This window comes from Cimex lectularius, unplaced genomic scaffold (genome assembly GCF_000648675.2).
Source record: "Cimex lectularius strain Harlan isolate CLEC.00 unplaced genomic scaffold, Clec_2.1 scaffold153, whole genome shotgun sequence".
Classification (NCBI taxonomy): Eukaryota; Metazoa; Arthropoda; class Insecta; order Hemiptera; family Cimicidae; genus Cimex; species Cimex lectularius.
In genome coordinates this window covers 976,605-1,000,813 of record NW_019392833.1, presented here as the reverse complement: position 1 = coordinate 1,000,813, position 24,209 = coordinate 976,605, and the positions used below count along the sequence as shown (strand labels likewise).

The 24,209-nt window shown below is 34.8% G+C and overlaps 1 protein-coding gene across 2 annotated transcripts; it reads left to right on the top strand.

The window, feature by feature from the left end:
* Positions 1-1,382: 1,382 nt before the first annotated feature.
* LOC106670544 (venom protease-like) lies at positions 1,383-24,209 on the top strand. 2 transcript variants are annotated; one of them, XM_014400995.2, is made up of 10 exons: positions 1,383-1,526; positions 17,352-17,568; positions 18,262-18,350; positions 18,453-18,579; positions 18,641-18,855; positions 23,078-23,216; positions 23,270-23,436; positions 23,500-23,601; positions 23,677-23,825; positions 23,893-24,209. In XM_014400995.2, the coding sequence occupies exons 3-10, from the start codon at positions 18,269-18,271 to the stop codon at positions 24,046-24,048; spliced, it is 1,137 nt and encodes a 378-aa protein (XP_014256481.1). In that variant the 5' UTR covers positions 1,383-1,526; positions 17,352-17,568; positions 18,262-18,268; the 3' UTR covers positions 24,049-24,209. The 2 variants fall into 2 exon arrangements, with proteins under 2 accessions (XP_014256481.1, XP_024084327.1); XM_024228559.1 differs by lacking the exon at positions 18,262-18,350 and having other exon boundaries at positions 1,385-1,526.

Genomic DNA, 24,209 nt, shown 5'->3' with positions numbered 1-24,209 from the left:
TGTTGCTTTGACGGATTATGAGTATCATCCAATGAAGATAAAGTTTCCCTGTTCGCCTGCTACCTGCCTTCAGTAATTATCCGTCATGGCCGACTCCCAACTTCTCTCTTGAGATCCCCATATTCTGTTCCCTCTACCTGTCCCCCCTATCCTTTTACCCTTTCTCACGTCAAATATACAGAAAGCATCTGGATTCCACGTCATTATCTCTTCAATCATTAGTAAACTCCCCAAAAAACCAGTTTTTCCAACCACCCTTTAAAGAGCGACTCTCTGAACCACTCAATTCCCGACCTCATGGAAGCTTTCCATGATTCCCCCTTTTCCTAAATTCAACTGACGACACCACCTTCCGAATTCCTACCGTTCCATCAGTTTACTGCCAATGCCTTGGTAAACTCCTTGAAAAACTCGTTTGACTATTAAATTGAAATTCTTTAATATAATCCCCGGCCATCACTTTGGATTTCGGCGTCACCAATCCATTACCCAACTGTGTCAAAGTTTTGTAGATATCACCGCATGTTCCCTTAAAGGAATGCGGCAAGGGGTTTTCCTGGTTGTTTGGCTTTCGATAAAGTCGTGCACCAGTGTCGGGGAGGTCAAAAGTACCCTCCCCTGTACACCCTTCCTTATGGGCCGACAGGTATAGTGTGGGTTGTATCCTCTGACTCTCCTTGTACATGACGGATGAGGGTGTCCCTCGATTGCGTCCTTGGCCCGTTACTGTACTCAGTATATACTGCTAATATTCCTTTCCATCCCGACACCAATATCCTAATATACGCTGATGACCCTGTCATTCTACCCTCTAACTCCGATCTCGCTATCGCTCATCAACTACACAAAAGACTACTATAAAACAAACCTAAACTCTTCCTCGATAACAAGGCACTCATGTACAAATCTACAGTGAAACTAACATAGACATACTGTATAGAATTATGGGGTACAAGCCAACCTCCGCAAAATCCAGGACCTACAATCACCAATCCTTGGATCTGTCGTCAACGCCCCGTTCTATGTACCAACCGTAACGAACTAAATGTTCTATTTATTAAAGAAGTTGCAAGATTCAGCTATAAAAAATGTCACATTGACTTTCAATCAAACTCTAATCCTTACGTACAACTTTCTTTACGATCCAATAATACTCCTCGACGTCTAAAATGACATTGGCCTTGTGACCTGCACTCAGAGAATGCGAGTGATTAAAAGGACTAAATGATTTATAAAATTTATTCCCCACTCGGTTTTTTAATCTCTACGTACTATGTTATCAATGTAACTTATCGCGTCTCGTGCAGATTGGTGTTCAATAAAAAATAAATCAATCAGTAAAATAAAAACACTTCAATAGTGACGGTTTAATTGATCATGGTTTATAACCCCAAAAAAGAAAATCATCGTGCAGCGCATAAATTGTAACGGAGGACTCTATAACAACGCAAAACTCTTTGAGCAGTTTTTCAGCAGGAAATTCAACCTTCTTAAACGGAAAAAAGACCAAGGTTCTCATAAATAAGGTAATTAATATAAGACCGTGAGATTTCAATTTTCCTCTGGTTTAGTTTCGGACTTAATAAACAGCGCTGCTTTATTTACTGACTTCTTTTTGTTTAAATTCAATTTGAACTTAATCGACGGAACGTTGTATTTTTCGCGAGTGAAACTTAATAAACATCCATTTTCAAATTTGAACCCGTAGCATAATCCGTAAAATTTAGGAAATGTTCATTTATGAAAAGACAAAACAGGCAATATTACGCATGTACCTTATTCATTATTCATCATTCTAGATGCATCTACACTTTAAAATAGTTTTCCAGGGAAAACTTCCGTTTACAAGAAAAAACAGACTATTAAATGCAAAAAGCACTCTTTAATGGTATTATCCCAGCATAATAGATTTTCAATTTAAAAAAGGTACGGCAAAGAGAGGTATAGTTGCAAATTCGATATAACTAAACATGAAAACACGTAATTGCAAATAAACCTGGTTTAACTGGATAACTGCAGTTTCTTTTGCTGAGTTAAAAAAGCTTAAACTTGACAAAGTTCTCCTTGCTTATGAAATGCACAAAAGCAAAGAAAAACACAAACAACAATTTCAGAGAGTTAAGAAAAAACACTAGCCAAAAAAAAAGTATTTATCGATCGAAAAATGATTCAATTGTTCAGTCTTAAAGTATATGTACTGAAAAATTTCAAAAGTATTTAGAACACTGAACCAGCTATTTTCACAGTTTGTCACTGCTCAGAAAATAGTTCATGAAAAATTATGTTCATATTCCATGCAAGAATAACAGAAATATAAAAAGGGTACCTAAAAAATACCCGATATTTTAAAATTTACGTTAATGAGTTTATCTGACGAACTGCAAATTTTGAAGACAAGTTGACAAGTTTAAATCAAATAGAAGATATATATATATATATATATAATATAATTTAGGACACCTACCGATATGTAAATTTTTATTGAAAAACTATGTTTTTTCCATCAATGGCCAGTTAGAAACTAGTTTTTACACTAATACTTTATATTATTTGATATTAATAATAATTAATGATAATTTATTTGAGGGCGTCAGTGGCCGCAAAGATTTAGGCATTCATACGGTCCTCATCACTGTAAGGTAAAAGCCCCGGGTTCGAATCCAGCGGCCATGCATTCGAATACGACATACTGATAAAAGGAATTTTTTTGCAAAAACACCGGGTTCGAATAACCATAAATTATTATATGTCAATAAAAAATATCGAACAAAAAAACGGTTTTGAAAAATTCTGGAGAGAAAACAAGAGAATGGCTCTATTTAAATAATAAAACGATTATCTTTTTAATTTTCAGATCAAATTAGTCATAATTTCTCGAATAGTAAATTATACACAATTGTAAAATAAAAACACTAGTTAGAACTCTGAATAGATTTTGAACAGATAACAAAATGAACTTGGAAACAATCCCCAGAACGAGGGTGAGCTGCCAATGTTTAGCTTGGTTTTGAAAAAAAAGAAATAAAAAAGTGGAACAAATTTTTTGGGAGAATTGTATATGAAATTTTGGTTAACTTTAAATAATGTATTAAGTAGTTATAAAAATGATTTTAAAAAAGCCACAACCAAAAAAGCTGAATAATTTTTATAAAATCAGGAGAAAAACAAACATTTAACAACAATCCGAAAGGAAATCTCTCTCATAAAAAGGTGAGATGACAATATTTATCTGTTTCGAATTATTAAAAAAAGGAATTACCTAATGAAAAACATCCTTATCGCAATATTTTTTTAAAAAAGTACGTAATGAAAATTTTTGAATTTTAAAAATACAGAAAAAATTAAATTTTCCTCTTAATTTTTTTTAAGTATGTGTATGTAAGTAAGTTATGTATATGTAAGTTTAAGTATGTTTTATTGTAGGTATCGGTATTGTCGGGTTCGAAATTCGAATGCAGGGCCGCTGGATTCGAACCCGGGACCTTTTCCTTACAGTGATGAGCGCCGTGTCAACCCCAAACCGTTGAGGCCACCAACGCCCCTTATTATTGTTATATTGTATAATATAATGACTTATTTATATATTGTTCAAGAAGGTTTTTATGTAATTAATTAATTTTTACATTTTTCAAGAAATTTGTTCTGTGTATTTAATATTTCATTAAAACTTAAAGTTTGCGAATCCCTAATGAGTTGAATGTGGAATGCTCGGCAGTGAAACAATTTTCTTCTGTTCGACCTTCCTTACATTTGTTTTCCCTTATATATTTTATTATTTATGACGTAGTTTATAATAGTTAATGTTACAACATACAAATTGATTCTGAATTTTGCGAATAACACAATAAAAACGTGAATATGATATCAATATAAAAAGTGAATTACAAATGCCAAATTAAAAATCATAATTAACATTACAACTACATATTTAATGAAATCTTAATTCACCATAGAAGAACTACGATTATATGAATGTTTTATACATTAAATATACAAATGTAATGAAAGTAGTTAAAAGAAAGTCTTAATGGTCCTGTGTATGTAAAGAGTAAACAAACATTTCAGCATTTATCATTTTGTAAAGTACTTAATAGATTGAGCAACATAATCAAAGAGACGATTTGCGCTTTGACATGTTTCCTCTTGCCTGAATCATAGGGAAATTCTAGCGGCGGATAGACGCCAAGATAATTTATTTAAAAGGAATTTTTTTTCAAAGTAATTCTTTATTTCAATTGATTCTGAACTTCCTTCTCATTTATTCAAAATGATGTGAAAATAATTGTATTCAGATTAATATAAAGAATGGCAAATTCATGTAAATTCGTCCAATCTTATTATATCAAATAGTGCAGTTAGTGTCCATATTTTTCAAGTTTTTCATTTATTTCATTTTAATATTTCTTTCTTTTTTCATTCCGTTTATTTTGGTTTGGTTTTATTCATTTTAACTTGTTTTATTCACAGAGGTTACACTTTGTTCTATATTTTCAGCCTTAATATTTTTTGTTCGTTTATTTAACCTGTGTTTACATTTTAATCATTTACTTGTCGCTATTATCCACTACCTCCTTATATTAAAAATATTTCTCAAATAATTTTCTAGACTACATTTTGGGTACAGCTTTTCAATACTTGGTGAAACTGCGCTTATGATGCAGGACCGAAGGGGTACCAGATTATGGGCACATGTCCTTTTTCAATTACAAGTTTATCAAGTTATGATTTATCTTAATTTTTTTATTATCTACGTATAGGCCATTTAAATAATGCGTTTTCAATTTTCATCAACAATTTTCATCAATTCTTCCACAGTACGGTTTAATTTTTCCCAATTTTTCTTGTTATTTTGTTTAAGTTTCTAGGGTTGTAAAGACGTTCTTTTAAGAAAAAAATATGTGCTGCATTGAATCTACAACCTGAGAGTATGTAGTAAACTAAGTATGGTTAACCCCTTTTCACCCCTCTATATATCCCTCCATAATTATTTTAATCAACACACTTTTTCTTAATTCCACATATTTTTTTCTTTATCTTGTTGGGTTGGGATACGGCTAAAATCCAATAAAGGCCAGGTTTATGATAATGGACTTCTGGCCTTAAGCCTTAATGAAACGAACGTGTGAAGGCCCTTTCCCATAGTTGGTCACCAGATTTCCACTTATTCCATCAGTCCACATTCCCTTTCATTTTGTCATTCATTGCCACCTTTCCGTTTTTTATTCTCGAGTATGGGCTTTTCCCGCAATCGCTAAACATTGGCGCTATGGTGAAGCTGTTAATTTCTGAGATTACTAACAGTACTGAAAGAATTCCTTCACGCTCTGTTAATTTTTCACTGTACAATTATTCACTAAGCCAACATCTTCTAGAAAAAGTCAATAAGTATTTCTACAGTGGTTTTAAAACTTGAGATCCGTATACATTGACAGGTAAAAAAATTCCACACACTAGTAATATAACTTGATTGGTATATATTTTTATATATTAATCAAAGTTTCACGTTTTTTAACGTTTAATAATTGAGTCTTTGCCTTAAAAAGTAAAAATAAAAATATATATTGCTAAGGGGGAAAAAAATACGGACAGATAAAATTGGTTTATTCGATTTTTAATTAACATTTCAATATCGCGTATTTCCTCCTCTTGCCTTAATTGCATTTCGAAGACGCCTCGGCGTATTTTCCACCATTCTGGAAATGTCTCTTTGCTGGAGGTTAGCCCATTCTTCACAAAGAGTCCTTTCAAGATCGTGGAGTGTATCAGAAAGTGATGGTGCTCTTATTCGCTTTGAGGTTATCCCATAAATGTTCGATGGGTTCAAGTCTGGAGAACGGGCTGGCCAGTCTAAGACCCTGATCTTATGCTGTTGAAGGTACGTTTGTACTATGCGAACGACATGTGACGGGCATTATCGTGCATTAAAATAGGATTATCGATGATTTCATCAAGGATAGGCAACGATTGATGTTCCAAAATTTCATCCACATAGAAAGTGGCCTTCAAAGACCATGAACAACAACCAACCAATGCGAGCCGTGCAACTCTGTGTTTTCTGGTCAATTCTGATCCTCTTACGGGGCAAAAAGCCATCAGCCTATATTGATTTAATCCTCTTCGAACAGTGCCTTCATTAATTTGGACACCTCGAACTTCCTGGAGCTGATGAATCGCTTGAACTACAGTGAGCCGGTGCAAAATTCACAAAGTCAAAAAACGGTCATCATGTCGTTCTGTTACCCTAGGGCGTCCAGAACCAGACCTTCTGTGGTAGGGACCCATTTTCTCGAAAACATCTCGCAGTGTTTCGTAGGGAACTCCGACGGCAATAGCTGATACCTGATGGAACATCCATAATCAATAAGTGCCACATTATGTGCAACATCCTCAGCACTAGGTGGCATTTTTAAATTTAAAAATTGAAATTAAGAAAACAAAGATGAAAACTAAACAGTTTATTGCTTCAGAATTCAAATGAGAATGACTAAACATTTTAAATTCAGTAAAAATTAAAAATCCTTTATCCTTTTTTTTCAATCTCTCTCTAATTGATATTCCCAATTTAAAACATAGCTTAAACAAATATATATTTATGAAAACAATGAGTCAAATTAAGGGCAGAATTTTCTTTTATCGAGAAAATGAAAAAAAATTAATCGGGTGGAATTTTTTGCACCTAAATTTTGTATTTCATATGGGACAGATATAACCATAATACTTTATTTCTGATCTTTTTGCTGCCACTATCTTTCACAACGTACATGTGGCCATCTCGAGGCAGGAATCTATCAATAAAACCGAAATTATACCATAAATCAATTATTTATTGGCACCTTGTGAAAAGAAAAGAATAACATGTGACGGCTGTTTCTAATTAATTTTTATTTTTTGTTTATTATGTCTGTTCTAACCGTTAATGGCATACAGTTGGATTCTTACAGTACTATGCGTAAAATATTATTAATTTACAACAATTAGTCTTACGAATATTTATTACAATAAACACTTCTATATTGTGAAGATTATGTTTTATAATAAATTATTCTTATTAGTTATTTATTGCCTATCTCAGCAAGTTAATGTAATTCATTGAAAGTTGAGGTTAAAAATTAATGACATGAGCGGGACTCGAACACGCGACATCCGGATGATCTCGTGGCACTAATTTTTCATCTCCAACCTTCTTTGCTTTATAATAAATTACAATAATGGCTATATTGGTAATTATAATGATACCAAAAATACCGCTTATAGTGATGATAACAAAAGAGTAATTAGAAGTAATAATTTTGATAACAATAATTAAATTACACTAGTTGACATAAATTTAGTGAAATGAACTAAAGCAATGAATAATTGCAATGGCTAATGGTAAGGAAAATATAGACAAATTACAATATTAATGTCCTATGAAGGTTTAAGAGGAGAAGTAATCATAACTAAATGTACAAATTAATGTAATATAATTTATATACAATAAAGTGAATGATTTAGACAGATATAATTGATTAAACGATATTTTTATATTATTTTTTAATAGATAAGGTTCGGCAAATGTTCCTAAACTACTTGTTAATCTAAAATGATAAATATAGTTTGAGTTTATTGATGTTTCAATGTCAATAGATATACTATGGTTTTCAAATCTTTCAGTTAAAATTTTTATGTCGATTTTTCGGATATTACGACATGGCATCCTATGTAAATACGAATTTTGTGTAGATGAATACACCAATTAAAAGTAACGTTCTTACTATCTTTTAAAGAATACCTAACATAGCAAGCTTTTTTTCAAGGGGCTATCGTGTAGGAACAATAGTTTTCGCCAAAAATTCAGAGCTCTTTTAAGTATTTCAGTTCCCTGTTTTTAAACTGATAAACAACTTGTTTGTTGCTTTGGGAGTTGGAAGTTACAATTTTTACACAACACATGACTATATTTTTATCTACGAACACTTTGGATCAAGGTATGGACTTGAAGATGAAAGCAAATTTAGTTGCTATTACCAAGCTTTCAACCTATTTTAAAATCATCATCAAAGTAAAACAGCCTTAAATATGTCTACAGATCGACATATTTAAGATGTTATAGGCCATCGAAAATTTCCATGAAGACCGACTCAGTCCCAACAGCCAAGGAAGAAAATAATTTGGAGATCGTGAGATGCGGTCTTGTGTGTTGTAGGTTTAGAAAAACATTTTCTTTATTGTACCAAACGTTTCGCTCTTTATTTAAATCATCTTTAGGAAATGGGGTTAAAAAAGTAAACTTCGGATGTTCGCAGCGGAAGCAAGACGTTACTTTCGCTCGGACACATGAGAGCAAGTCTCGGCGGAAGCAAGTTACGGACGCAGTCCCTTATCGATCCGTTTAAGAATTATGGCGCAAGGGAATGTGGCAGCATTTCAACGAAAACATAAATGTTTACACCAATTACTTTGGTGTAAGCAGGTAGTCAACTCCAAACGGTCCTTAATGTAACAATGAACTCAACAATCACCATACCCTCCAGACTCGTCAACCCGGCGAGGTCTCACCTTATCTCCGAATTCGTCTATCCGACAAGCTCTCACTAATTGACAACGACAGCAGACTCGTCAACCCGACGAGTTCTCGCTTATCACTAATGAAGCGTTAGCGACGATGGCAAGGATACTCTCAGCGTTAGCCTCGAACTCGCCTTCTTAATTGCCGACATGGAAACAGGCAAACCGCTGCAGTAAGCCAACCGCTGAAACAGAGTCACTGAAAACGATGTAGAGACGGCTGACTCCGTCCCCAGACCTCAGCCTATCTACCAACAGGCGTACACACACACACACTGTCCCGGCATCGATATATCGTCTCAACGCCACGTTTACAAACAACACCGGCCCCTGACAGGGCCACCAAAAAACTCCCAATCACTAAAGGTTCCCTACTACTGGGGAAGGCGATGATCCCAAATCACCATCTCGCTTGGACGCCTGAACAGTGGGGGCAATTCTCTTCACAGATAAGTGCCGGTTTCGTTTGTGGCAATCAGATGACTCGTACCGTGTTTGGAAAAGCCGTGGAGAACCCTTGGCTTCATGGACCAAAGCCTTTTCAAATACAGTCAGTTATGGTATGGGGTGGAATCAACGTCCATGTCCAATTATGATTAATCTATTATCATACGAAATGGATCTTTGACTGAATATGTAGACTGAGAAAGTTTTTCTGGAAGTTATGGTCCAATTTATTGGGGAAAGCTTCGTGTTAGTGCATGATATTGCTCGACCCACCTATCACGGTCACCTATTTTTTGGAGGATGTAGGGGTGACCAAAATGAATTTGCCAGCACGTGCTTCTAACATGAAGCCACTTATGGGTCATAATAAAGAGACGGGTTAGACTCTGTTCATCGCCTCCAACAACCGTTGAACAGTTTCAAACCACCCTTGTTGAAGAATAGAATTCTGTTTTAAGACAAAATCCGATCGCTTCTTTACCGATGCCTAGGAGACTTAAGGTCCTCCACCATACGCGTTATTAAGAACAAAACTACGTAATAAATTGGTAGTAAAATTGTAATCTTGTAATTTGTAATAATTGTAAGTTTTGGTTATTTTTTTCAACCCAACATAATTAAATCGATGTTATTAAGACTCATGAATTTCTGATCTCGTTTAATTTGGTTAACATTAGCATAAGTATGCTATAATGAATGTAAAGATAAAAATACATATTCTAAATAAACAACAAAATACGAATGTCCTGTTTTTTGTCTTTGAGTGTTTATATATTAATGACGATTTAGTTTTATTTTGATTTCGATAATTCATTTTAATTGGTGTAACATTTTCAATATATCACACTGTAAAATAGGCTATTTTTATTATTAATTACACAATTAAATTATTTATTATATAATTTATCTATCTGCATACATGTGTCCAATTTTCTATCACCATTGTAAAATATGACCATTTATCACAAAACCAGCATTATTTTCTGGATAATCGATATTCTTCAAATAATGCACTACATTTTATTTTCTAAAATGAAAGGTAATTTTAGGTTGATAGCATGTCTGAAAAGATTTCTCTTCTATTGTCGATAGTTTTATTATTACTGCGGTCTTTCCAATTGTTCAGATTATAGGTCTAGTCGTACTTATTTTATTTCATTTTCCTTGAAAACTGCCCAAGTACGTGTAGATAAACCGGCTCGAAATATGTGTGATTCAGAAATGATACTGTGATTCCAGTCGGCCTTGATTTAAAAAAAAATTTTTTTTTAGATATGACTTCGTAGCTAAAAATACTTGATTTTTCTGAACTTCTTTTTTTTTAAACTTACTTTAACTGTTTACCGACTCGTCAAGACACTAAATAGAAAAGATTTGTTGCATGCCAAAAATTAGATTTTTTTTTGTAAATTCAAATATTATATGTTTTGATGGTTTTTAATGTTGTTATTTATAATTTGTCAATAGACATCACCGGGTTTTGTGGAAATGATAAAGCTTTAATCTGATGATCCCTGAACTCAGGCCACAGCTAAGAAATACATTAACAAAAAACTGGCCTTCCGTAGATGATGATCGATACTGTGGCAATATATCTCACGTATTTTTTTTTTAAATTATTATTTAAAATTGTTTGAATATCCAGGAGTGCAAGGCAAAAGCCGGAGATTTTTAGCCATGAGAATTTATTTTTTACAATTCTTGAACCGTCTCATTAATGCAGGCCGTATATGGTATTCTAGTTTCTCCTTTTCCCTAATTCGAACCTTCTTTTGGCTTAATGATTTTTTTCTCAGGACAGACAGAATATACAAAAAAACTTGAAATAAGGGTTCAATATACCAACTGATGACATAAAAAGAACAATATTTTTGAAAGTATGAAAATTGTGTAATTTTGGGCCGCTTGTTCTCGCTTTTATCGTTGATTTTGGTCATTTTCAGATTTTAGGATTTCTTCTAACAAATAACAGACATCGAAAATATACGGATGACTGAAGAAACCTTTGAATTAAAACTCCAATATTCCAAGAGAGTGAATTCAAAGAACAAAATTGGCTAAGGTATTCATTAAGTGCTGTGGAGCGTTGGTCCGCTTACTGTCGCTTTTTGTCGCTGATTTGGACAAGTTTGGTTTCAACTGTATTCTGGAGACTACCAGCTAAAAATTACAGATGAACTTCTTCTAAATCGTCTACCATAGTTTATATATTAATCAAATATAGCTTTTAATAAAAAATAGGTTTTTGCCTTTTTTATTTTTTGCATTTTGACAAATGTCTGGGCGTAAATGATATTAATTTTGTTGTGCAGTATTCTGTTAAAACGTTAGGCTTTCCCATGTGTCTTCTTTTCCTGTACACTAAAAATTTCCATTTTTATCTGAGGCCAGAGAGCCAGGATGACCCTTAAAAACTGGGCTATGCACCAATTTTTCCTCTTACTTTTTATCGGGATAACAAGTTATTATCGACACTAACAAGTTATTTTATTATTTGCGGGTTTCATTAACTTTGTATCATTAACAGAGATATCAAAGTTATAGATTTTTGTCATTTTCTTTAAGTTGTTTTCATTTTATCCAACTTGCTAGTTAATTTAAAACTGCCGGTTAGTATAAAACTCTTTCTATTGGGATTCGAAGATTATTTTTATGATAAATCTTAAAGCTTTTGAACAATCAACTGGAGGGTAGAGCCACCTTCTTATATCACTGTTCAATGGGAATTCGAAAGAAGAATTATATCCCCCAATTCTTTGTGAAAGGTATAAGTTAATATTTTAGTATTGTTTAAGAATGGTATTTTAACATTTAAGTGACAATTATGTAAATTTTATTGATGTCATCCCTCACGGGTGGGTCATTCATTGGTTGAAAATCGTCCACTCGGTTTAATTTGATTAACGTTAAGGAAGGACGAAATCCGGTTCAAGTAAAGAAGATCGACCTTATTTGGGACAAGGCAATGTTAACGAATACAGTTCTACGACGGTTTGGAAATTTCGCGATGGTGACTTGGCCTTGCGACCAAGAAGGTCAAGGACTACTAGACAACGACCCTGCAGGCCTGGTGGAATACGATGTACAACCTGGATTTTCACCGAACAATTGCCAACAATTTAAGTTATATAGGCTAGCAGTTGTTCTATCCTCCAAAACGATCGTCCCATCCGTAAAAAAATATATTTTGCATGATTATTCAGAAATCGTGAGATGCGGTCTGGTGTGATGTAGGTTTCAAAAAAACATTTTCTTTATCGTGCCAACGTTTCGATCTTTATTGAAATCATCTTCAGGGCCAGGGAATTATCAAAATCGTATTATAAATAATGTATAGTTTAAACATTGTTGATAAATCACAGGCCCTGAAGATGATCTCAGTTAAGCTCAAAACGTTGGCACGATAATGAAAATGTTTTGCTAAATCTACGTCACCCCAGACCGCATATCACGATCTCCAAATAAAATAAAGAAAGTTAATTTTTATGTAAAAGGTAATTTCGAAATCTACTAGTCCGATTTTGATCAGATTTTTTTATGTTTTCCTTATGTTCATAGNTTCTTTCGTCTTCAGACCATCCATGAATTCGACCAAGTTGGTCTATTTTGTTCAGCCACCTGTCGACATTGACTTCGGAATCATCCGGGTCAAAGGGATCGATGATGTCGCCACTGGCCGCGAACCGACGCTTACTACCCTCTGTAGACCCGGAAGTCCCTTCACCAGTCGACTTCGATGAATCGGTCATCTCACCCAAAACCAACGCCGTCTGTTGCTGAACTGTCCGCCTTATTTGCTCTGCTAGGCCGCCCTCTAGCAACTGCCTAATGACAGCTCCAGCACAGTCCGGCAGTTCAGCATTTGGTCCAGGGCCGGAACCGACATTTCCTTGAGATTCGCCTGAAGAAGCCGAATCCATCTCACCTTCGCTCGCCTCAAGGTTTAAAATGTCTTCCCGGTCTGAATTTCCACCAACCCACATACTGTAAATCGCCTTAATGTTGCGTGAGCTGAATCCCACTTCTGAAATGTAAGGATTATTAAAAATAAATAGAATTTGATATAAAGTAATTTAATTAAAGTCGCTAGAATACAAAACGCCGTTGTCCCAAACAACCACAACTGCGCAGTTCTCCGTGCGTACTACCGTTAGTCCCGTTTCTTTGTTCTTCCCTCTCGTCAACACCAACCCCTCAGCGTTGCCAACCGTCCCAGTGTTGCCGCCGGTTCTCTTCTAATGTTTCGGAGGGGCGCCTCTTTTCCCTCCTCTTGTCCTCTTCCATAACAATTACTTTGCTTGCAGTAGTTAGAAACAAGAAAAATCTATTTTTTCCTTTAGTCAACTTTTTTGGTAGAATTGGTACATTAAAATTTTATTAATAACGATTATAAAAGTATATAAGCCTAACTGATATAACATTTAATTACTACTACAACGTATGTACTTGTTTAGCTTTATGTAAAACATGATCAAATTGCTCTTTCTTTGCATACTCACATAGTTATATATTTATAATCTGCAATCGACAAATATGATCGGTAAACATTTCTTCAATTAGATATAAAAAATCTTGGAAGATATACGATTAAGGCGGGCGCTGAACTGAACTATATTTCCAAAAAATATTACTTATTATCATTATAAAGTTGATGTTGTTCGGCTGCTTCATGAATTATGTACGCTTATTGAATTAATCAGACTTTTCCATTTTTTTTAATTTATTTTGAATGCATTTCTAGTAACGCCGTGGTTCCTCTTCAGAAAATGAAAAAAAAAAGTTCCCGAGTGTTATAGCCAACTTAGAATTATTAGAGTTAAGACTAGGTACAACACTCGCGAAGTTTTTAAAATGCTCTGAGGAGGAGGCCGATTATTTCAATAAACCCTTAATTACTATTGTATTTTTAATATATTTTAACAATATACATACTTTTTACAACACATAAAATAATTTGGTACTTAGCTGCACCGTATCACTTACAAGCATAGACGCGCACGCACGTGCACAGTCTCAAAATCATTAAATTTAAAATACCCCGTTTCGTTTTAATTGAATGCGAATATAATGACGTAATCGAATCGAATCAATTGATTATTGCTCTGTATTCGACGTAAAAAATTATATAAAAGTGCGTCATTAGATTATCTATAATTTACACAGAAAAAAAAGGCATGTATCTTAAATATAGGTATCCACTGATAAATGATTATAAGTATAATATTTTAAGATTGTTGATCATCATCAACAAACTTTAATTTTAATTAAACTGAAATATATTCTAAAATGCAAAGCCATGCGTGTAAATTTGTAAAACAACTACAACAACACTTACAATCATATAAATGGAAATTTTCTAATATTCTTTCTAGATTTTCTAAATTTCTAAGCATTCATTGTCACGATAGAACTGAAAGATTGCAAACCACATGAATGAAGTACTTTTAGGTATCACGCTCTGTTTGTTCGATCAAATCAAAATGCTCTAGGAGATTTAATAAAGTGCATATTTTAGATCATAGCAAGTGATTTTACTCCTCGTGGACGAAAAAGATTTCTGTTTGCATTTAGTCAGTTCATCATAAAAACTCGCGAGGCTTTAGGAGGGATTTCTTCAATTGGTCTTTCTCGTCGGCCTTGGGATGAGCTAATCGTCTTACCAGCTCCGGGATTCCACGGCTCCATCCATTCGACCTGGATAAATATGCAATCCGAATCTGTAAAAAAAATTATTTTTTGTGAATTCCTCTGTGAATTCAACAGAAAAACGTTGGTCGGTTAAAAAAAATGAATAAATTTACTGCAGTATAGATTGTTTTACAATTGTAAATTTTCAACCATATAAAATTTATCGAAAAGTGTGATATTGAGTTTATGGGTGAAATAGTGTGTATACACGTGTTGCTCGTGCATTTGGATCGTCTATTTTCGCTGGTTTTATCTGTCAGATGCTGGCTGGCATTTTTCCATCATCAATGGTTTGTCAGTGTGTTATTTTGTCAATAGTGACCTTCCATAAGTCTGTAATAGACCAGGATGATCCGCTTCGAGCCCTCTCGCGGACCTCGCCACAATTGCGTGTGTGCAGGATCTCTGTCTGTTTTTCGGTCTGTGTGTGAGTGTGTGTATACAGACATAAATTTATTTATATGTGAATACTGTGCAACAAACATATCCAAATAAAAATTATAATTTACACACAATTACACGAACACATACATGATAAGGTCTATCTCAGAGATGACTATATTTGAAATAGATTTGCTTCTTCTCAAAAACTTTTTTTCAAATTTGAACTAAATTTATTGCTATTTAGTCTTGATGATGGAGCTATAATAGCCAAAAGCACGGCCAAAAATAAGTTATCCAATTCTATTCGTAAGTTCTGTCATTCCTTTTACATTAATTTTCTCTTACTATAATTTATTTTTTAAACAATATTAATATTCAAACGAATGGAAATGAGGATGGTTCAGAAGCCGCATCATGGTGGAACGTGTATAGCTAAATGACAATAAAGTACCAACTTAAACTAAACCTCATCGCACTTTTTTAAGTATAGAGCTAAGTTCTGATCAAATGGTTGTTTGTTTTCTGTACAAAAACGAAATTAGGGCCACAGGTGCTGAATCGAGAAAAATCCGACAATGAACGACCTCTTAAGATTATAGTTTATAACATTGGTTTTAAAACGAGGTATTGTTAATTGTAATAAAAATATATTGAAGGAAGTCGTTGTAATGGACGTACCTACGTCTTTCGATTCGGTCCGTTGGTCCTTGGGCAGGATCATACCAAGGCCGCCTTTTCTGTATGAAATAATTATATTTGTTTTCAACTTCCCTCTGATACGTTACAACAGGTATTCCCGAAATTTTTAATATGTCAATCATGACCAGATTTAATAACTGATTACAACGGCAAAAGCAATAACTGGAAGGATAACGTGATGGATCGAAAATTACAGGCACGGAGAAGAACCCGGATGCAGGATTATTTTGCCCTACCTCGACGCAAAAAAATGGATAAATAAGGCAGCAAACAAGCGCTGAAATATAATAGGTGGCCGAAGGATGATGTCGAAGTAAGACTGCATCATCATCATGACTAAAAAATAAAAACAGCAAAACTGAGATTTTCCTCTTCATTGTAATTGCATAAAGAGACATGGTTGTTGCAACAACTGTATAAATTTTATATAAAAATTACCTCTCCGTCATGAGTATAATGCAATACATGATCCCACGGCACAATTTGTTAAACCTTCCTTCTGGAAAATCGTTTTTACGGCGGGCTTAATGTTTTCATCGTTCTTAAAATAAAGACAGGTCATGTTGTTCTCTTACGTCCAAGCTGATTTGTTTGTTTTCGTCAATTATGTTAATTATGTCGAATTAACTTATTTTAAATGTCTAGTCTAATAATTAAATTTTTTGTGTGGTGTTGTGTGGTGTTTAGTGACCGTTAGTCAATGATTATTCGGAGATCTTGAGATGCGGTCTGGTGTGACGTAGGTTTTAGAAAAACATTTTCTTTATCGTGCCAACGTTTCGATCTTTATTGAGATCATCTTCAGGGCCTGGGAATTACAAACATTGTTTAAATTTAATAAATACATGTAGGGTGTGGAAAAAAGTGAATTTATACAATGCAAAAAATATATATATATTTTATATATTCATTCAAAGTATTCCTACTCACCTTGATTGAATGTAAAAAATATATATTTTTTTTTTGCATTGTATGAATTCACTTTTTTCCATATTCTACATGTATTTGATAAATTTAAACAATGTTTGTAAATCCCAGGCCCTGAAGATGATCTCAATAAAGATCGAAACGTTGGCACGATAAAGAAAATGTTTTTCTGAAACCTACATCGCATCTCACGATTTCTGAATAATCATCGACTAACGGTCACTAATCACCATATATTTTGCATGGTTAACAACAAATACTGCAAACAAAAAGCCGAAGAAAATTCAATCTTGTGAAGAAAAATTGAACAAAGATCGTTACCTTGAATTCAAATGTACTGTGTTAAAAGGGCAAAGAAAGAAAAAAAAAGCTGCCTGCAGAACATTGGTTTATTAATGATTACAATGACCTAACCATTAAAATATGGATTATTCTAGTCCATATAGCCACGATATTTGCCTGGTTTATACTGCACGTTATTTACCCTTTGGGAAAATCCTGGCAAAATTTATTTATTTAATTCTAGATATTAAATTAATAATAATCATATAGATATGATCAGTAGTGATCAAAATGAGATAGCTATGTCCAATTCCCATGGCAAACAGGGGAGCCAACTTTGCTTTTCTGTCAGTTTATTTGTTTTGTTTGTTTTTTAGATGATCGGAAGTCGTGTAGTCATTGCTGTTTTGGGAATTCTGACTTTTCCTCCCGATGGCACTGGGAATCACAGGAGGGGGTCCATCGCGTAGGGGGGAATAAAACGGACGCCCAGCCTCAACCGACCGCGACTATCAGTCCAGTGGCTTCCAGTGTCAAAAGGATATCGCCTGCAGTAGCAAAAGGACTCACGACTGTCAACACTCAACTGAAACGGTGAGCTTTTTTTTCAAAATTACCGACGGGATTCAAGAAAACCCTCGTATTTGGGAAAAAAAACACATCGTAAAATATGCTGAAAAATATTTGAGCATGGTAATAACAGTCATTTTTAACATCACGCCACATGGACTAAAAGTCAACATTTCTCTAAGGATAATTAATATAAACAGTAATAACCAACCGGTCCTGTTTTGGCGAATAGCCAACCATAAAGAGATCAAGAACAACAAGGCTTTAATTAACCATCACTAGTAAACCAAACCATTTATTTAAATTTATACTTTAACAAAATTTCATTACGAATGTGGAAATGGAAAAGACTTTGCCAAACATTTTGCCAGAGAAGATAAACCTAGTTTATTAGAAACATTATGTAAGGATTATTAAAAATAAATAGAATTTGATATAAAGTAATTTAATTAAAGTCGCTAGAATACAAAACGCCGTTGTCCCNTTTAGATTCAAAAAATGAATTTATACAATGCTAGAAAATTTTAAATTCAAAAAATGAATTTATACAATGCTAGAAAATTTTAGATTCAAAAAATGAATTTCTGCGTTGCTAGAACATTTTAGGTTCAAAATTACAGTAGATTAAATTTTATAGTAAAAATTCACTTACTATATCGTCTCCGGAGATTTTGATTGCAATTCACTGTACAAATTTTTTCTTTTCTTTTTGTCCAGGTGAAAAATGAAGGAGACACTTTTTCTTATGACCATAATCGGGCTGATATTTCACAGTGAATGCCAGGTTTCAAATCTGCGGAGACAAGGTACATCCTATTAATGGGACTGCATTTCTTTTCGATCAGAATTTGAGTCAATTTCAAAGAAAAAGTGCCGAAAATAAATGTTGTACGAAGGAAATTTTAAAGTTTCAGACGAGTGCAGGACGCCAAATGGACTCTCTGGGGTTTGTTACAATATCAGACAATGCCAGAGTCTTCTTGACTTGCTGCGAAAATCAAGAAATAATCCAGATACTCGCGATTTTCTTAGGAAGTGAGTTTAACAACTAACCGTAATATTGAAGTTTTAAAATAAAATTAACCATCTCCGGCAGGTCTTTGTGTGGCTATGACAGTTCTGACCCTCGAGTGTGCTGTCCTAACCCTTCAGCCCAGCAGCCGGTGGATTCGTGGATGAATAAGGCAGAAATCAACAACGGGAATCCTCAAAGGTCGAACGATTCTTTCCCGAAACTGCCTTCCCCTCCACAGTGCGGGTTCTCGCCGATTACCCATCCGAGGATCGTTGCAGGTTCTCCAGCCCATTTGGGTAAGTTATTAGACTTAAGATAAAATGTTTTGATGGTTTATAATTTTAAAAAATTTATATTACAATCATAAAAATAATAAACTGCTACCCACTGTGCCATGATGAAAGTTATCATATTTTCTTGGGATTATAAAATTGGGCGGTGACAAATTGAGCGACCCCATGGGATTAACCAAAGTAGGTATGTAAAATGAGCCGGTTATGGTTTTATTACCTTTACCAGGAGATGTAAAATGTACTAATGGCAGAAGGAAGAAGTTGGAGTCATAAGTTCATAATGTTGGTGAAATGCCATCAAAACCACATCCGTCAATTAAACAAATCATGAATTAGATTTAGGTTAGGTGCAATTTCGTCAAAAACACATACAAATAATTAGTTATTAAGGGTGTACTTTACTATACGCAGCGCTGAGGCTGTCAACGAGCTGAGCTGCTTATTTCGTGATTCTCGTATACTGATAACTGTGACCTGATGAAAGCTTGTTTTGTGAGTGCTTGTTGTGAATGTCTACTTCAAATATAAAGTGAATACCTACATTAAAACTTACCCTCATTTGATCTCTCCTATTCCATTGTGGACTGCTTGCGATATTTGAAGTTATTTATAATAAGTTGCAAACACCCACGCTGCCGGTGACCAGATTCACTTCAACGTTCTCTTCGTGCGCTCCCGACATAATTGAATGAATAGATCATCTTAAAAAGGGGCCATCTCCAACTTTTCAAATTTTATAGGAAAAACAAAAAACTTATTATAAAGTTTAAATTTTGTAGAATTGTCACCGATTGTTTTTTCTCTTTTGTTTTGTTTTGGATAATTTTAACCCGTTCTGGTACAAAGGAAAATTAATTTTTCACGATAGATATGACCCATTTTCAAAATGAACTTTGACTTGGGTTTTCAAAAGCACAACACAAGTTTTCTTGTTTTTAAGTGTATTTGCATTCTTTTAAAATCCACAAATATATATTTCGCACTCCCACACCTAATTTTTTTTATCTCTTGTTTTTTCTTATAAATAAAGTTTTATATTTACTGTTGTTGTTTTAATACTAAATATATAAAAGTTAAAATGTAGAACATCGATGGTTGACGTCGTTGTCCCATCCTTAGACTCTGTTTACATGACCATTGCCTGGCTCACTTTTCTTTGACCGGCTCTTTTTACATCAGGGATGAAGTGTGTGGTGTTTAGTGACCGTTAGTTAATGACGGTGCCAGACCGCATCTCACGAGTTCCAGATAATCAGGGATTAAGGTTGGCGGGCATTCCAACCTCAGGTAGATGTAAGATCGTCTCAATTTGCCATCGCCCATAAAATTGAGTCCCTTACTTGAAAAAAAAAAAAGCGCTATACACACCTACATCTCATAAATTTCATTAAATATTGCATTTTTATTGGTTTAAATAATTAAACAAAACTTAAGTTCGAATTTTTTATATTTCGCAATGTCTAGAAAATCTACCAAAAGTTATGTTTTGCTTAAAATTATATCAATAACTGCCTGGGAAGTTAAGGGGCAGTTGCGTTCGGTCCTGGAACCAAATATTTAGAACTAATGGAAAAATACACCAGCATCTTCCATATCTTCCAGGCTCCATGCAATTGAGAGATGTACCCAGTTCAATTTGTACAAAGGGTTCAAAAATAAGAATAAAACTATCATGTCAAATAACCAAGCAGTCATCAAAGCACTAAGTTCAAAAATCGTTAGCTCAAAGATGGTGCTGAAATAGATGAGGTATGCAATATAAAGTCACTCTGCTGGGGTCCAGGACACGGGCAAGAAGAGGCCAAAAAGAGACACCCTTTCACAAACACCCTTACACGGAAAGAGATTGTTATACCACTGTAGGTAGGTGTCCTGAGCCCTACTGAATATACACTATCAATACACCTTAAACAAAAGGACAACATGAAAATGAAGAAAGAGTGGATTCACTCATTAACAATTTAAGAACCTTAGAGTAAATTTGCGAAGTACAAACAAGAATACATCAAAGGAAGCAGGAAAAACTATGAATCCTGACAGGGCACTACAGACTGAATGGCCATCTGAAAAAGATTGGTATTTTAGTGACTGGGAGTTTTGGTGGCCCTGAAAAGGGCCGGTGTTGTTTCGTATCGTCGAGACGACGGATCGAGGCCGAGACTGTGTGCGTGGTGCCGTTGGTGGTGGTCTGTGACAGAGCAAACCGTTGGCTGAGGTCCGAGACCCGTGAGTCAATTGACTCCGCATTGGCTGAAGGGACTTGTGTGCAACAATTAGCCGAGTGCAGCAGTTGGCGTGTTTAGCCAAGTCGGCTGTGTAGAGAAGGCGAGAATCAGGTTAATTCTCCGGGTACCTTTGCTGTCGTCGTGGTCGATGTCGATGACGGTGTTCCATTAGTAATTTGTGAGAACTCGTTGAGGAGACGATTCTTGAGGTATAAGTGAGACCTCGTCGAGTTGAGGAGTCTGATTTCAGTGGAGCAGTGCCCCTGCTTATATTCGGAAGGGCTTTACTCTGGTTGGCTGCAGAGTGGAGGGCAAGAACAACCCATAAGCGATAGTGGCCACGACAGTATAACCCAACAAGACATGTGCAAAGAAGCAAAAGAGATACCAAACACCTACCAACAATGAGCCACATTTGCCCACAGGAGGAAGTGTTTTGGGATGTACAATGTAACCGTAATGAAACTGAGCCTACTAATCAAATTTCTTGATGAACTGGTACTCTCTAGTGTGCTAAAAGTACAAAACGGAGGAATACAAGAGCTCTCAAAGAGGGCAGTACATTACACCCCGAGCATTACATCTTGCATCTTACAGCTGTCTTGCAATTAATAAATTATATTTTTAGTGCCGAAAAAACTGCGTTAGAGTATGATAGAAAGAGGTGTGAGGCCAGATCTTGTTCAACGAAAAAAATATACACAATATAATCACAATTAATATTTTAAAAAAAGGTCCTTCGTATATTTAACAACATATTGTACAAGAAATTCTTATTTCCTTATACAAATAATAATCATTCAACAAGGGATTGTACCTTGATTAATTTTTATTTTTTATTTATTATTATCTGTACAAAATAACTACATTGAGCAAATATTATAGTTAATTATGTACAAATCTGACAGATCTGTCAGACCAGGAGACAGTAACCATCATTGTTTTACACATGGAGGATTATTAGAATGATTATTAGAATGGGACATTGAGGAAAGAGTTTGTGTTAGTGGGTTAGAGTGGAAGGATAGTTTAGAGTGGAAATAGAGGAAGCGTGTTCGAATCAGATCCTTCACAAATGGGATTTTCAGGTCTTTATGGATCATTTGATTAGTGACGTAGAAGGGAACTTGGAGGAAATGGCAGGGAACTTTGGATTGAAAGGATTGGATTCATTGGATGGTGGAGAATGAGACCAGCCCAAGTTCGATTCTGTAAGTCCAAATCAAACTGATGAGAGTTTTGTATGTGGTTTGTTTGTTATGTATGCTTAGTGTTGATTCTGGTCACAGTAGGTGTCTGAGTGGTCTATATCTTTTATGTACTTTTCTTTTTAATCTTGTGTATGGGTTCTATGTAAGTCTGATGTCTATGTGAAGTCCAACATAATGGACTTGGTTGGATGGTGGTCTTATTTTGTTTACATGTAGTTTTATTTATTTATTTATTTTTTATTTTTTTGTTCATTGAACCTGATTCACCACCGATTGCACCAATCAGTAGTGAGGTTACGTGTTGTTGGATTCCTTCTATGGGTAAGTTAGGATTGGTGTATAAATAAGATTGCGGAGTCATCCATGTAGGTTATGAGTTTGAATGTGTCAGAAGTGTAGGCTAGAGGATTGGATCTAGACTACTTCCTGTGAAATGTCAGCTTGATTAGATTGATGGGATGAAAAATCGGATTAGATAAATTAAAAAATGAAAAGAAAAAATATATACCACAAATTTCTCACAATGTCACAAAAGAACAACATATCCTTCTACAAGTGCACTCCTTTTAGGATTAACTCCTTATATCCTTCCTTGAACTTATTTGCAATGATCATCCCCTTTCTTCCACAATATAGGTTTTTATGTATGACCAGTCATCATAGAGGAAAGGGGTTGAGTAAGAGTGAAATTGAAGTGAGAGATAAGGAGAAAGAGCAAAAGATAAAGAGAATGTGGGGTGTGTAAAAAATTGGGGTTTTTAATTAATTTCTAAAAATATTTTATTTCAGGTGCATGGCCCTGGATGGCAGCTTTAGGGTACAAGAAACGGCAAAATTCACCCGTAAACTACCTATGTGGAGGTGCCCTAATAACCAACAAGCACGTCGTTACAGCTGCCCACTGTACTCAACACCCATCTTTAACTCTGTAAGTATGTGCCTCATTTACAGACAAGTTCAGTCCTAATAAAAATTGTTTAGGCATGTTGTCCGACTTGGAGATCTCAATATTGACGACAGAGTGAAAGACAATGCCACACCAATTGACTATGAAATAGAAAAAGCCATGACCCATCCTGGCTACGATGCAAGAAGACATACAAAGGATATTGCCCTAATTTACCTTAAACAAACTGTTCAATTTACTGGTAAAACATTATTCAATTTTTAATTTAATATGAATATTTTTTAAAGTATTAATATTTTTTTAGATTTAATCAAGCCTATCTGCTTGCCCAAAAGTGAACCGCTTATAAGCAGTAATTTTGAAAAGAAAGCACCTTTCGTCACCGGTTGGGGATCAGTTAAATACAGTCAGCACACAATTAATTATTTTATTAATTTAATCAGCAAAAATTCCTTATTTAATTTAAACAAAAAATTTTCAGGAGGACCTTCTTCATCTGAATTGTTGGAGATTCAAATTCCAGTTGTCTCTAATGCAGAATGCCAAGCTGCTTATACTCGCCTCGGAGCAACCATCACTCCAAATGAAATCTGCGCAGGGCTTAAAAACGGTGGAAAAGATGCTTGTCTGGTAAGACGATTTTGAATTGTCAGATCGAATGTATGGGGTGAGTTGTCTAATGTGCTTTCTTCCTCAGGGTGATTCCGGCGGTCCAATGATGATGCCTGAAGAAGGACAACACTATTACCTCATTGGTGTCATCTCATACGGCCACGGATGTGCAGAACCAGGCTACCCTGGCATTTACGCCCGTACGACTGCGTTTATAGACTGGATTCACAGAAACATATAAAAATACTTTGAAACAAATTGTATTTAAACCTTTTTAAGACAAAAAAAAATTTGCATGCTAGTCGAGATATTTGTTCGTTTCGTAAAAATTGTGTTCTGTCAACAGTGTGGTGTATTTTTTATGCTTTCTCTTTAGTAATATCTGTAAGTAATTAGAATTTT

Bases quoted from the DNA above. Each gene is read 5' to 3' on its own strand.
- LOC106670544 (XM_014400995.2), top strand. From the start codon at position 18,269: ATGAAGGAGACACTTTTTCTTATGACCATAATCGGGCTGATATTTCAC. The intron at 18,856-23,077 runs GTAAGTTATTAG...ATTTTATTTCAG, and splicing joins AGGTTCTCCAGCCCATTTGG to GTGCATGGCCCTGGATGGCA. The intron at 23,437-23,499 runs GTAAAACATTAT...ATATTTTTTTAG, and splicing joins ACAAACTGTTCAATTTACTG to ATTTAATCAAGCCTATCTGC.